Source organism: Lithobates pipiens, unplaced genomic scaffold (assembly GCF_037356315.1).
Source record: "Lithobates pipiens isolate NorthernLeopardFrog02 unplaced genomic scaffold, aLitPip1_a1.2 Scaffold_8, whole genome shotgun sequence".
Lineage (NCBI taxonomy): Eukaryota > Metazoa > Chordata > Amphibia > Anura > Ranidae > Lithobates > Lithobates pipiens.
In genome coordinates, this window is record NW_027507903.1 from 329014034 (window position 1) to 329029260 (window position 15227).

Here is a 15227-nt window from a genome sequence, read left to right on the forward strand (position 1 = left end):
TCCTGGATATGGAAAAAGAGCGTGGATGCCATCCGTTCTCCTCACACATGGAGATGTAGGCCTTCCAGGTACGATGGTATATCTTCTGAGAAGAAAATGTCCTCGCCCTCAACATAGTTGGGATCACCGAGTCCGTCAGACCCCGGTACCTCAACTCCTGGCTCTCAATAGCCATGCCGTTAAAGCCAGGGATGGTAAAGCAGGATGAAAAAGATTGGACCTTGAGATAGGAGGTCCTCTCGCAACAGCAGTCGACAGGGAGTGTCTGCCGCCCGAAGCACCAGGTCCACGTACCAGGCCTGCTGAGGCCAATCTGGGGCAACCAGGATTACTGGAATCCCCTTGGCTTCCACTCTGCAAAGCAGACGTGGCAACAATTTCAGTGGAGGAAAGGTGTAGATCAGCTGGTACTGATCCCACGGAGCCACCCGCGTGCCTGACGCGTCTGCCCACGGATCTCGTCCTGGACACGAATCTTGTCACCTTCCGATTGAGACAGGAGGCCAATAGATCCACATCTGGTGTTCCCACTTCAGGCACAGCTGCCTGAAATCTCCGGATGCAATGCCCATTCTCCTGGGTCCAGCATCTGGCGGCTCAGATGGTCCGCCTGTCAATTTTCCACCCCCGGGATGTAAATGGCCGACAAGGCCGGTACGTATTGCTCTGCCCACCAAAGTATGTGAGCGACCTCCCGAGCAGCGGCTGAGCTTCTTGTTCCCCCTTGGTGATTTACGTACTCCACAGCCGTGGCGTTGTCCTACTGTATCCTGATCGTTCTCAATTCGAGCAAATTTATCAGTAACTTTGATTCTCCCATCGACCAGAGGCCCTGAGCCGACTGAATCCCCATTACTCCACCCCAGCCAGATAGACTGGCGTCCGTAGTGATCACCATCCATTTCAGAGGAAGGAACGATTTTCCGGACTGAATCACCAGGGACCTCAACCACCAGATCAGAGAGTCCCTGACTGGCTGGCTCACCTGGATCTGTCGATCCAGGGACAACTGAGATTTGTCCCATTTTTTCAAAATCTCCTTCAGAACTCTGGTATGGAACTGGGCATAAAGTACTGCCTCAAAGGAGGCTACCATGAGTCCCAGTACTCGCATGCAAAAGCGGAGCGACAACCACTTGCGGTAGAACAGTAGTTTGATCGCAGATCTGAGAGCCTGCGGTTTGTCTGGGAAAAGAAACTCTCGCTTCCCTGGAGTCCAATAGCAAACCTAGGTACTCCAGACGCTGGGTCGGTACAATCACCAACTTCTTTAGGTTCAACAGCCACCCAAATTCTTGCAGGGTCTGCATGGTCATCGCCACATCCTCCTCTAATTCTGAGGCGGAAGATGCTCTCAGGAGGAGATCGCCCAGGTAGCCCACGATCGCGTTGTCGCAGCAACGCCAATACTGGAGCCAGTACCTTGGTAAAGACTCGGGGGGCTGATGCCAGGCCAAAGGGAAGAGCCACAAATTGGTAATGGGCTTCCCTGACTGCCAAACGGAGACATTTTTGATGCCAAAGGCATATGGGTATGTGCAGGTACGCATCCTGGATGTCTAAGGATGCCAGGGAGTCCCCTTGATGGAGTGCAGAGACTACTGAGCGATTCCACTCTGAACCTCTGCACTTTTACAAAGTGATTGAGGGCTTTCAAGTCCAAGATCGGACATACCCCTTCCTTCTTGGGAACCACAAACAGATTTGAGTAGAATCCCTGGAAGCATTCCGATTCCGGAACTGGTACAATCACCCCCTGATTCAGCAAGTCCCTTATCACCCCCAACAGGGCCTCCCAGCGAATCGGGGATACGGGTATGCTGGAGGGGAAGAATCTGTTTGGCGGCCAAGAGAAACTTGTAGCCTGTGGAAATCAGATCACAGACCCATTGGTCGGATAACCGGAGGACCACCAGGGTGCAAACTCCCGAAGGCAAACCTTCATGCGGTAGCACTTTTGTTCGCAGGCTTGTTAGGCTTGCGGTTCCAGGGACGCTTTTGACTGGCCATGGGTGTCCTGTCGGGCTGGGGACGTTTTAGCGAAGCACCGGGCAGACGAAAAAGCCGATTGTGAGCAGAAAGAGAGGGCCCTTGCCTACGGCATGGCTCCTTAGCCTTCCTGGCCTGTGGGAGTAGAGTACTCTTACCACCAGCGGCATTTTTAATAATGTCATCCAACGAGGCTCCAAAGAGCCGGTCGTCAAGGAAGGGAAGATCCAACAGGGCTTTCTTGGACCAGCATTTTAACCAAATCAGGCGCCTCAGCACCACAGCTGACACTGAAGCCCTGGATAGCAGAGGGAGAATATCCAGGGCCACGCCACAAATGTACTTAAGGCCTTGCACTAGTTGGTCTGCTAGTTCCATGCAGACAGGGGAGGCCTGTTGCTCTCCCAATTCGCGGTGCAAAACTTTAGACCACTCAGTCAGTGTCTGCGACACCAGTGCGGATGCCAGTACAGGTTGCACGGCTGACCCTAAAACCGTAAACAAGGAATGAGCCACCGCCTCGGCCTTCCTATCCGTGAGATCCTTGAATGCGGGAGTCCCTTCAACCGGGATTGTGGTTACTTTATTTAACCAGGATACTGGGGGGTCCACAACCGGAGGAGCCGACCATTTTTTGAGAAGGCTTTCCTCAAAGGGGTAACGCACCGCCATGTATTTGGGAACCGAAAAGGTCCGTTGCGGGTGACCCCATTCCTTGTAAATGAACTCATCAAAATAAGTCCGATACGGGAACACCTTAGGTGAACGTGCTGGCTTGCGGGATCCAAAAGGGACCAGTACATTAGCAGAAGGATCCGCTGGCTCCTGAATCTTCAGGGTATCACGCAGAGCTGTGATAAGTGCTCCAACTATCGCTTTATCGCGCACAGACCCGGACGGGGACTCGTCCTCACTGTCCTGGTCAGCAACATCTGACAAGACAGAGCAGGGGTCCCCGGCCTCAGCAGGACCCTAGTCTGCGTCCGAGATAGTCTGGGATCAAGGGGCTGCTTTTTAGCGCCTTTCTTCCCACGCACCACCTCTATCTTGGCAACGAACGAATTGAGGACCGCCGTAAGGGTGTCCATAGGGACTGCGCAGTCCGCAGGTGACCCGGTTGCAATTGTCTGGATTTTGGGGGAAGAAACACCAGTTTCTGAAGCCATGCTGACCCTACCCTGTCTGCCACCCGAAAGGGGACTTAGGACAGTGACAGTCCCATCCTCCTGCTGCCGCTGGCTGAGGGGCTCTAACCCGCTGGACTCACCACCCTGGGCCGTTCCACGCTGTATTACCACAATGCCTGAAGGTCCCCAGTGCTCCCAGATGCAGAGATAGCAGAAAACTGTCGGTGGGCGGCCGGTCGCACGATCTGTGAACGCTCTGTGGGCGATCAAACACACATGTTCAGAACACAGGAAAACCTTCCCAGCGCCCTGTGATGATCAAATAGGAAGCAGAGGGCACAGGGGCAGCTGCTAGAGCACAAAAACGTGGTCCAGCTACAAGAAAATGGCCGCCAGTTTTCTTAATATGGAATCACCAGGAAAATGGCCGACTGAAGCCAGTCTGACCATTGCCCATACTTAAAATGGCGGCCAAACAGCACCATGAGGGACTAGAGAGAACATGTGGCAGGCACAGCGCTGCACCAACACAGGGGCGTGACTACACAGGCATCCAGCGGGACTAAGCTTCAGGACCCAGGCACACAGCATAGCTTCTCCCATCGACCAGAGGCCCTGAGCCGACTGAATCCCCATTACTCCACCCCAGCCGGATAGACTGGCGTCCGTAGTGATCCCCGTCCATTTCAGAGGAAGGAGCGATTTTCCGGACTGAATCACCAGGGACCTCAACCACCAGATCAGAGAGTCCCTGACTGGCTGGCTCACCTGGATCTGTCGATCCAGGGACTACTGAGATTTGTCCCATTTTTTCAAAATCTCCTTCAGGACTCTGGTGTGGAACTGGGCATAAAGTACTGCCTCGAAGGAGGCTACCATGAGTCCCAGTACTCGCAAGCAAAAGCTGAGAGCGACGAGCATTGTATAACATGCACCCACGATTTTCCCCTGAAAAAAAGTGCATGTTATACACAGATAAATACGGTATATATCTATATACATACATATACACACATATATATATATATATATATATATATATATATATATATATATATATATATATATATATATATATATATATATATACACACACACACATATACACATATATATACACACACACATATATATATATATTCTGGAATAAATGCACCTTTTTTAATAAAAAAAATACAATAATAAATAATAATAAGACAAGTCAAGTTAGGCAATTTCTATACTGTGAAAGATAATGTTATGCCGAGTAAATTGATACCCAACATGTCACGCATCAAAATTGCGCTCACTCATGGAACGGTGACAAACTTTGGCACTTAACCACTTAAGGACCAGGCCTCTTTTTCAGACTTGGTGTTTACATGTTTAAAACATTTTTTTTTGCTACAAAATTACTTAGAACCCCCAAACATTTTATATTGTTTTTTTCTAACACCCTAGAGAATAAAATGGCGGTCATTGAAATACTTTTTTTCACATTTACAAGCGCACTTTTTTGAATAAAAAATTAAGACAACAGTAAAATTAGCCCAATTTTTTTTTTATATTGTGAAAGATAATGGTACGCCGAGTAAATTGATACCCAACATGTCACGCTTCAAAATTGCGCCCGCTCGTGGAATGGCGTCAAACTTTTAGCCTCAAAAATCTCCATAAGCGTTATTTAAAAAATTCTACAGGTTGCATTTTTTGCGTTACAGAGGAGGTCTAGAGCTAGAATTATTGCTCTCGCTCTACCGATCGCGGCGATACCTCACATGTGTGGTTTGACCACCGTTTTCATATGTGGGCGCTACTCACGTATGCGCTCGCTTCTGTGCGCAAGCTCGTCGTGACGGGGTGTTTTTAAAAAACTTTTTTTTTCTTATTTATTTTAATTGATTTTATTTATTTTTACACTGTTTTAAAATAAATAAAAAAATGGATCACTTTTATTCCTATTACAAGGAATGTAAACATCCCTTGTAATAGAAAAAAGCATGACAGGTCCTCTTAAATATGAGATCTGGGGTCAAAAAGTCCTCAGATCTCATATTTGGGCTAAAATGCAAAAAAATAAATAAATAAATAAAAAAGAAAAAATGGCATTTAAAAGAAATATACCTTTAAGAGGTATGGGCGGAAGTGACGTTTTGACGTCGCTTCTGCCCTCCTATGGTATAGAGACTAGTGGGGGCCATCTTAACCTCACTTGTCTCTATGCCCAGCTAGGAAGAGGACCCGATCGCCTCCGCCGCTACCGGCTCCGGTAAGCGGCGGAAGGTGCGGGAGGGTGGCGGGAGGTGGCACCTCTCCCGCCGCCGATAGCGGTGATCTCGTGGCAAATCCGCCGGAGACCCCCGTTATCGTACAGCCGACCGCCGCCTGAAGAGATGGATATCTCGGTTGTGGCAGCAGCTGCTGCCGTTACCGAGATATCCCTCTTCAAAAATAGGACGTACATCGTCGTGCGGCGGCCGGCAAGTGGTTAAAAATCTCCATTGGCGAGGTTTAAAAATTTGTACAGGTTACAGTTTTGAGTTAGAGGAGGTCTAGTGCTAGAATTATTGCTGTCGCTTAAACGATTGAGGCGATACCTCACGTGTGGTTTTCATATACAGGCGCGACTTACGTATGCGTTCGCTTCTGTCCTTTTAAGAAAAAAAAAAATTGGGTCACTTTTATTCTTATTACAAGGAATGTAAACATCCCTTGTAATAGAAAAAAAAAAGCATGACAGGACATTTTAAAATGTGAGCTCTGGGGTCAGACACCTCAGATCTCATATTTACACTACAATGCAATAAAAGAAAAAAAAAAAAAAAAATTCCACTTTAAGCGCATTGGGCAGAAGTAACAGGGGCCTTCTTTCCCTCACTCGGTATCCAGTCAGTGAGGGGAATGGACGCGATTGTCTCAGCCGCTACCGACAGCTCCAGTAAGTGGTGGTGGATAGGACCAGAGTGTGGTGGGGCCACAGTTAAAAGTGATCTTGCGGCGAATCTGCCGGAAAGACTACTTTTATCTTAAAGAGAAACGCACACAGTTCCTGAAAATATCGTCAAAATACCGACGTACATGTGTGAATCGGTAAAAATTTGTTTTGAGTTGATCTTTATTTTCTGTTTCTATATTTTGCCCAACCGTTCCACCTACAATCTACCAACATTCCTAAATTTTTTTATTCAAGTGGCTATACCTATATCCAACTCAAAAAACATTCCCACACATCTAAGAATATGATTTACTAACCCCTCTCTCAAGCAACATATCTCTAAACTGCTTCATTCGAGCATCCAGGGGAACAATGGCTCGTTCACGAGCAGCTTTAATTTCAGCGTCCATTGCGGTTTCTTTTTCAGATTCAGTCTCTTCTTTCCTATTAAAACAAAAAACATAAAATATATATGTACACGTCTGTCAGTTCGAAAGTATATATATATATGTAGTTTCAATTTGACTTAAGCTGAAAAAAAATAAAATTGGTTTTTGGTTTAACCCCTTTTTCTGACATGTTGCTTACAAGTTAAATCAGTATTTTTTGCAAGAAAATTTACTTAGAACCTCCATCATTTCAACATTTGGGAGAAAAAAAAAACAGTAAAGGTTAGTCCCTTTTTTTGTATATTGTGAAAGATTTTACACTGAATACGTAACATGTCAGGCTTTAAAATTGTGCACACTCATGGAATGGCGACAAAAATTACGGTACTTAAAAATCTCCATAGGCAACACTTTAAAAATTTCTAAACCTGTTCAGAGTTAGAGAATGTCTTGTGCTAGGATTATTGCTCCTGTTTTAACGATCGCAGCAATACCTCACATGTGCAGCTTGAACAGTTTATATTTGTGAGTGTGACTTATGTATGCATTCACTTCTGAGCATGGAGGGATAGGGGGCGCTTTAAAAAAATGTTTTCCCTTATTTAATTTTTTTTATTTATTTACATTTTTATTTTTGATCATTTTTATTGCTGTCACAAATAATGTAAACATCCCTATTGACAGTAATAGGCAGTGACTGGTACTCTTTATGGAGGGATCCGGGGTCTAAAAAGAACCCAAATCCCTCCTTTGCGCGTAAAAGCATTCAAACCACTAAGTCTTCAGTAAGCCGGAAGTGATGTCATGACATCGCTTCTGGGTTGCTAGACCCAAACAAAGCCGGTTCCAGCACAGACGTGCCAGCTGCTCATTCAGGCCTCCCCAAGGGACGGAAGAGCCCAGACAACCCGTGCAAGGCATTGGAGGGGGGAGGGGGGGTATGTCCCCTTCTGCTGCTTGTAATAACAGCAAAGCCAACCACATCGGTTGTTATTACAAGAAAGCCGACCGACTGCTCTAAAAAACGATAGCAGGCATCACCCTGGTACAAGCCCTTGAAGCCGAAGGCTGAATATTTGCGTTACTTTGGTGTCAAGGGGTTAACTTTAAAAACCTGCAAACTGAGGAAGTTGTCAGTGTCTTAAGTAAGTCCACCTGAGTTCTCTGATCAAAAAACATTTGTTTGCAGAGAGGAGCACTATTGTATGGACAGTATCCATGGTCAGGCATAAAATATGCCAACCTCGGGGTTGGGGCTAAGGCCGATTTCAGTAAATTCAGAACCCATTCTTCCTTCTCCACAGTATGCACTGTGTTAATTGGTCTCTAGCAGAGAAGCAGATTTTTCCCTCAGAAGTTGTCCAGGTACCTGGAAACAGGGATACTCTGAGCATGCAAGAGCACCAGAACTGGAGCCAGAACCTGAGAGCCGTGGTCAGGCTAAACAGCACTGCTACAAACTGAAGTAACACTGAAACTGAACACTGAAAACCGCGTAAGCCTTTGGTGAGGTTAAAAAGATCAGAAAGTGCTGGCAAGCATCCTCAATATATATTGAAAACATGAAATGTTACTGCTAGAGAAAGGCCACCACTGACTACACAGATTCCATCCAGATCTTCTGCACTCAAAAGAAACTTGAGTCTCATGAGATCCAAGATATGACCAACATCGGTTTTGGTACCATGAAAAGGTTGGAATAGAAACCACAAAACCTCTGAAACCGGTATGATCACTCATTGAGTAAAAGGTGATTGAGAGCTTGCAGAAGAGCAAATCTTTGTGGATTCCCAAAAATATAAAAAATTAGGAAAGCGTAAAAAAGCGCAGAAGGGATTGGAAGATTGCAGCTTGTGGTCGTGAGCCACAATACTGCAGACCCACTCATCTGCAATCTCTCCCTGTCAAGTAAGAGTTCGGGCATTTTTTTTTTTTTTTTTTTGTTTGTTATGCTTTTTGGAGTAGGATTTTTCAACCGTAGGCTTAGCCTTCTTTTTAATTGGTAACAGTTGACTCTTACCCAGAGTCACCTTTTGGATGTAAATCATCCAAAAGCAGGACCAAAACGTTCCTCTAGAATAATAGGATTTTTTGTACTCACCGTAAAATCATTTTCTCTGTAATTCATCGACCGACACAGCTCCTCTCTGGTTGTTAGCCCTATCACTAGGAGAATACTAGGCATAGTTGAAATACAACACTCAGAACTCTTAGATCTGCCCAGGGGGCGGTCTCTCAGGCTATAAACCCCCACCCTACAAAGCAGCATCAGTACGTCAACAAGCAGTATAACGTAAAAGACAAAAGGAGGGGCGGGCGCTGTGTCTGTTGGTGAATTACAGAGAAAAGGATTTTACTGCGAGTACAAAAAATCCTATTTTCTCTTATATTCACTGACCGACACAGCTCCTCTCTGTAACAAATGGGACGTCCCCAAGCAGTGCCAAAACAAGGGGTGGGAAAAACAGCATAAAAACTTCATTCACCATGGCAAGTGGGAACTAGTGAAACTAAACCCACAAAAAACAAAAACAAAAAAACACAGCAGTGCGTGGAAAACCACCACCACAAAAAAATAAATAAAAATAAAATAAAAACAGGGTATCCTCAACACCGGAAAAAATATCTATTGCATATTCAATTGCAACTACACCAAACTTTGCGACCAAAACAGGCATCAGCCGATGCACTGACGTCTACCTTACAGAACTTGGTAAACGTGTGGACAGACGACCAGGTCGCCGCCTTGCACACCTGAGCGACCGACGCTTGGTGTCGGAAGGCCCAAGACGTTCCAATTGCCCTTGAGGAGTGGGCCGTGACCGGAAAGGGGGGCACCTGCCCCTTCAAGGCGTAGGCTTGTACTACAATCTGTCTGATCCACCTGGAAATGGTGGCCGACGAGACCACCATGCCTTTCTTTGGACCAGCCACCGAAACAGAGTGACTTCCGAAAGGGAGCCATGGCAGACAAATACACCTTCAGAGCCCTAACCACATCAAGAGCGTGAAAGGGCCACCTCCTTAGGGTGCTTCGGCTAAGGACACAGAGATGGTAATGCAATGTCCTCATTGATATGATAAGCCGAGACCACTTTCGGTAGAAAGCACGGTTGCGGACGCAACACCACCTTATCCCTGTAGATAGGGCGACTTGCAGGACAAGGCCGCCAGTTCCAAAACCCTCCTGGCCGATGTAATGGCCACTAGAAAGACCACTTTCTGGGAAAGTCAACAGGGGAATCTCCCTGATGTTTTCAAACAGCGGTTATTGAAGCGCCAACACCAGGTTCAAATCCCATGGGGGTAACGGTGGACGCACCGGAGGGACTACGTGTCGAACCCCCTGAACGAAGGTACTCACTAAGGAGTGCGATGCCAGGGGGTCATTGAACAAAAAAAAAAAAAAAAAAAAAAAAGACAGCTAAGGCTAAGATTTGTCCTTTGATGGCGCTTAATGACAATCTCTGGTCAACTCCTTGCTGGAGAAATGGCAGGATCCTTGATATGGAAAAGGAGCGCGGATGCCATCCTTTCTCCTCACACATGGAGATGTAGGCCTTCCAGGTACAATGGTATATCTTCCGAGAAGAAGATTTCCATGCTCTTAACATAGTTGGAATCCCCGAGCCCGACAGACCGCAAAGCCAGCGATAGTAAAGCAGGATGGAGAATTGGACCTTGAGGCAGGAGGTCCTCTCACAACGGCGGTCGCTAGGGAGCATCTGCCACCAGACGTACCAGGTCTGCGTACCAAGGACGCTGAGGCCAATCTGGGGCAACCAGTATTACTGGGATCCCCTCAGCTTCCACTCTGCGAATCAGACGTGGCAACAGTTGCAGTGGAGGAAAGGCGTAGATCAGCTGCAACTGATCCCACGGAGCCACCAGCGCGTCTGATGAGTCAGCCCACGGATCTCCTGTCCTGGACACGAATCTTGGCACCTTACGATTGAGACACGAGGCCAGTAGATCCACATCTGGTGTGCCCCACTTCAGGCACAGCAACCTGAATATCTCCGGATGCAATGCCCATTCTCCTGGGTCCAGCATCTGTCGACTCAGATAGTCCGCCTGCCAGTTCTCCACTCCCGGGATGTAAATGGCCAACAGGGCCAGTACGTGTCGCTCTTCCTACGGAAGTATATGAGCGACCTCCCATGCAGCAGCTGAGCTTCTTGTTCCCCCTTGGTGATTGACGTACGCCACAGCCGTGGCATTGTCTGACTGTATCCTGATCGGACGCCCTTAAGGTCTCATCGACCATGTGTAGAGGCACAGCTTGATGGCTCTCAATTCGAGCAGATTGATCGGCAACTCGGATTCTTCAGTCAAGGCCCTGAGCAGACTGAACCCCCATAACTCCACCCCAGCCGGATAGACTGGCGTCCGTTGTGATTTCCATTTCAGAGGAAGGAGCGATTTTCCGGACTGAATCACCAGGGACCTCAACCACCAGATCAGCGAGTCTTTGACTGACTGGTTCACCTAGATCTGTCGACCCAGGGACAATGGAGATTTGTCCCATTTTTTCAAAATCTCCTTCTTCAGGACTCTGGTGTGGAACTGGGCATAAGGTACTGCCTCGAAGGAGGCTACCATGAGTCCCAGTACTCGCATGCAAAAGTGGAGCGACGACCACTTGCAGTTCATCAGCAGTTTGACTGCGGATCTGAGAGTCTGCAATTTGTCTGAAGGGAGAAAAACTCACTCTTCCCTGGAGTCCAACAGCAAACCTAGGTATTCCAGATGCTGGGTCAGCACAATCACTGACTTTTTGAAGTTCAACAGCCACCCAAATTCTTGCAGGGTCTGCATGGTGATCGCCACATCCTACTCTAATTCTGAGGCGGAAGATGCTCTCAGGAGGAGCTCGTCTAGGTATCCCACGATCGCGCTAGACCTCACAAGCACCTCCCGGGAGCCAACTACACAGGATCCAGGCACCACCAGCCAGCCCCCTATCCAAGGTAAGAGCCCTCAGGGATGGACACACACACACACACACAGCTCAGTACCACATGCAGCAGCCCCCCCCCCCCCACACCGTGAGGGAAGATAGGGACAGGGGAGAAGAGAGGGAGGACACGCTCGATGGCAGGACTGGGGAGACTACAAGGATAAGGGTATCCAGCCTGTAACCCAGCCGGCTGTTGATAAGAGATCACAGGATCATTCAGCTTGCACAAAAACCCAAGCTTCTGCGTAAAAAAAGCACGGATCGATGGGCCCGCAGGGTTCCTAGGTCATTCTCCTTCACTAGGCAAAATAAAACTGATGCTGCTTTGCAGAGTGGGGGTTTGTAGCCTGAGAGACCACCCCCCTGGGCGTAACAAAGAGTTCTGAGTGTTGTATTACAACTATGCCTAGTATTCTCCTAGTGATAGGGCTAACAACCCCTTTGTTAAAGAGAGGAGCTGTGTCGGTCGGTGAATATAAGACAAAATAAATGTTTCACATGTTTCTTGTAGGACAATTTAAAACACCACCACTTTAACCATAAGATTCTGCACAAGTATGGGTAAGACCACAAGATGAGAAAGTTGTTGTATAGAGAACTTCAGGGCATTTTCATGAGAAGAGAACAGCACAGCACATGGAAAATCCTCCAGGTTTCTGCTTAATTCCAAATCTCTACTAGTAAAATCCTCTGCAGTCATAAGACCACACCTTAAGTCTTTGATGCATGCCAACAGTGGGAATTGCTGGAATAAAAGCTGCTCCCACCAGAGCAAACAAGGGCATGAATAAAGCCTTCAGATGTTTGTCTAAAGCATCCAAAAAATACCAGGAACCCGTTCACTGGGAACAGGAGGGTCTTGAGATAAAAGACTGCCAGATCCCACCAAAGGCATACTCTATTTCTTGCTAAATTCACTCTAAGTTATTTTTTTGCTGAGCGAACTTTTCCGATGGAACAAACACCTTCTTAGGGTGAGCCCTGTCCCGGTACAAATGATCTTTTAAATGAGGATGTACAGGGAAGGATTGAGAATGCTGTGATGGACGCAATGGTCCAAATCTAGTTACCTTTGGAGTAGAGGACTGGGGAAGTGGCAACTTAAAATTAGTCCAGAGAATTTCCAAGAGAAAACTCACAAAGGCCAATAAATCATAGGGTTCTATAAGAGAAGATTCCTCAGATGCGCAATCCTATTCATCCTTTTCTAATAGAACATTGTCACCCCCCTCTACCAGTATGCCAGAATGCTTCTGCTGTACCCCAGCAATGGCAGATATGAATTCCTCCCTCATTGCAAAAAGAACTTGAGAAAGGTGCCCCAAAGGTAGTGGAGATACCAGATAGCTGGAGGGAGTCAGAGCTGCATGGAACAAACCTGATCCGAAGGGGATACATTGCAAAGGGGGGGGGGGGGGTTGCGTTCAGGTTCTTTCCTACCTAAAAGGTGGCATTTGGGAGCCCTGAACCCCTATACCCCCCTTCTGTCATCGATAAGACATGCCCTGAAGGTCTGAGTCAGCCGAGAGGGCACTGAGCTAATAAAGGAACAATGTGCTGGTTACTCTAGAAAATTTCCTAATAAAATCTGCCAGTGCTTTACCCCACAAGGAAAAGTGGTATGGTGTAGCCACCCAATACTTTTTGTGACCAGTAGTCCCACAAAGACTGCACAGACATGACCATTGCCCCCAAAACACTAGCAAAAAGTTAAAGCCATGACTAATGGGGAGAGGTTATGCCTAGGAATGTATTTACATGGCAGCATAAACGTATCATAAATATGATGATGCCCTGTGCCCGATGATGTATGATAAACATTTTTGAGACTCATGTGTGAACACACTGAACCCTAGAATAGAAAAAGGTTTTACCAAATAACTAGTAAAATAAGACGTTTATATTTCAGCAAGATGATGATCAACGGCATAAGTGCAATATTGAAGAAATAAAAAACGTTCTTTCCGTTACCTGTTTTTTGCGTACACAGCCTTACACCCTCTCAGGGTGTGAGAGCCACTTCCATTTGGCTTACCGAAAGTGCTTATCCATTTTGGTGTCTTTTTTGTGGGAGACCACCAGTGTTTGTGCAATAAAATTTTGCAACACAACACTAAATATTAGGCTTGTGCTTCTGCCTAACACTTGTGTGCCATCTATCTAGCTGCCTTGGCCGACCCACCAAGCTGCACAAAGTTGGAAGCTGAAGAAAAGCTTGAGATGTTTGGCTACAATCCAAGAACAATACAATATGTATTTAAATCTAACGTGAATAAAGTGACTATAAGTCAATGACAAATTCTTATATTTTCAGCAAAGAACTCAAAAATTTGACATGCATATAAGACCAGCTGGATTACTTTCCAAGAAATCTGTATTTCTGTCTAGCCAGTCCTGAGATTTACAGAGTCTGGATTCAAGCATTTTCTACGTGGCAGTTAAACACAGTTCAGTCACCTCTACCCCTAGCCTGTAAATGCAGTACACCGATTGTTCCCAAGTGGCATCCTTCCCACTTCACTGCTGGAAAAGGAATTACAATAGGCCGATATCACATCAAATGTAGCTATTTATACTAGTTTTATTAAAATGGATTTTAATACATAACCGTTTTCATTGTGGCTTTTTCATACCTTCCTAATGTTCAGTTTCAAATGTAAATATATTAAAAAAGCTCTGCTTAATTGGTACCCAAATTCAAGGTCCAGTGCTGTTGCCCAACTAGACAAGCTGTTTATCAGTATTAACTCTGCCAATGCATACCCAACTGTTTGCTAATCATACTAAAGGTCAAATTTGGCATTTTTTTTAGTTTTTCACTAGCAAAAAGATGTATTTAAAGCAGAGTTCCAGCCTCTAAATCTTTTATTTTTTTTTAGAAGTCAGCAGCCTCAAATAATGTAGCTGCTGACTTTTAATATAAGGACACTTACCTGTCCAGGGATCCCGCGATGTCGCCCCCCCCAAAGCTTATTTGTCCATCGGCTCAGGAGCAGGTGCCAGCATTGCAACTTAGGGAAGCCGGCAGGCTTCACAGCCGGTTTCCCACTGCTCATTCTGAATGATCCCGTCGTCTTCTGGGACACACAGATCCCAGAAGGCACAGGGGGGTGGGGGGAGGACTAGAGGAGGAGGAGCTGGTAGGTAGAATAAAAGTCCTGGAGAACAACAAGAGGCATCAAATGACAAAGAAACAAAACGTGTAATTAAATTTATCGAAGAGACTTCCAAACAACAAAACTTACTTCCGCTTTTTTGCTTTAACGGGTTCATCGTCATTTGCATCTTCTGCAGATTCATGATCTTCTTTGACTTTGCAATAACAAGAGTAAACAAATGTATTAAAACAGGACCTTGTTTTTTTTTTTTTTAAGGAACATGAATTAAAAAGGGAGAAAGATAAGCCATTTGGAAATTCAATATAAATCATACACAATTATTTTTTTTTATACAGGGAATGGTTTTGGTTCTGTAATATGTGCAATATAAAATGAATATAAAAGGATTAACACACCCACAGTATATAAAACGAACACCATAAAAACTGGATCCTGAATAATTAGAGGAGAAAGTGTTTACAAATGGAATATTGTCATAAAATTTTAAAGGTTTGAAAACTCACAATATTTCTTGTCATCCTCCAATCCTCTCTTATGTGGAGGCTCCTGGATAATTTTATCAACATCAGCTCTTCCAATCAGGTCTTCTGGTCTGTCCCACATAGAAAGGCGAGTGGTAGGATTGTAGAAAAATACCCGTTCATCACCAGTCCACACAACACACCTAATTATGGAAAAACGCACCATTAGAAAGTCATAGCCGTTTAGGGTCTACAAGGCACCCATAGA

The 15227-nt window shown here is 45.9% G+C and overlaps 1 protein-coding gene across 6 annotated transcripts in view; it reads right to left on the reverse strand.

The window, feature by feature from the left end:
* The window catches only part of TCERG1 (transcription elongation regulator 1), a 136965-nt gene that overhangs the window by 65477 nt on the left and 56261 nt on the right, over positions 1 to 15227 (reverse strand). For all 6 annotated transcript variants that reach the window (XM_077472999.1, XM_077472998.1, XM_077472997.1 and 3 more), the window contains 3 exons: positions 15002 to 15162; positions 14625 to 14691; positions 6348 to 6474 (listed from right to left, as the gene is read on the reverse strand). In XM_077472999.1, coding sequence (XP_077329125.1) covers positions 6348 to 6474; positions 14625 to 14691; positions 15002 to 15162 — 355 coding nt within the window. The remainder of the gene's footprint in view (positions 1 to 6347; positions 6475 to 14624; positions 14692 to 15001; positions 15163 to 15227) is intronic.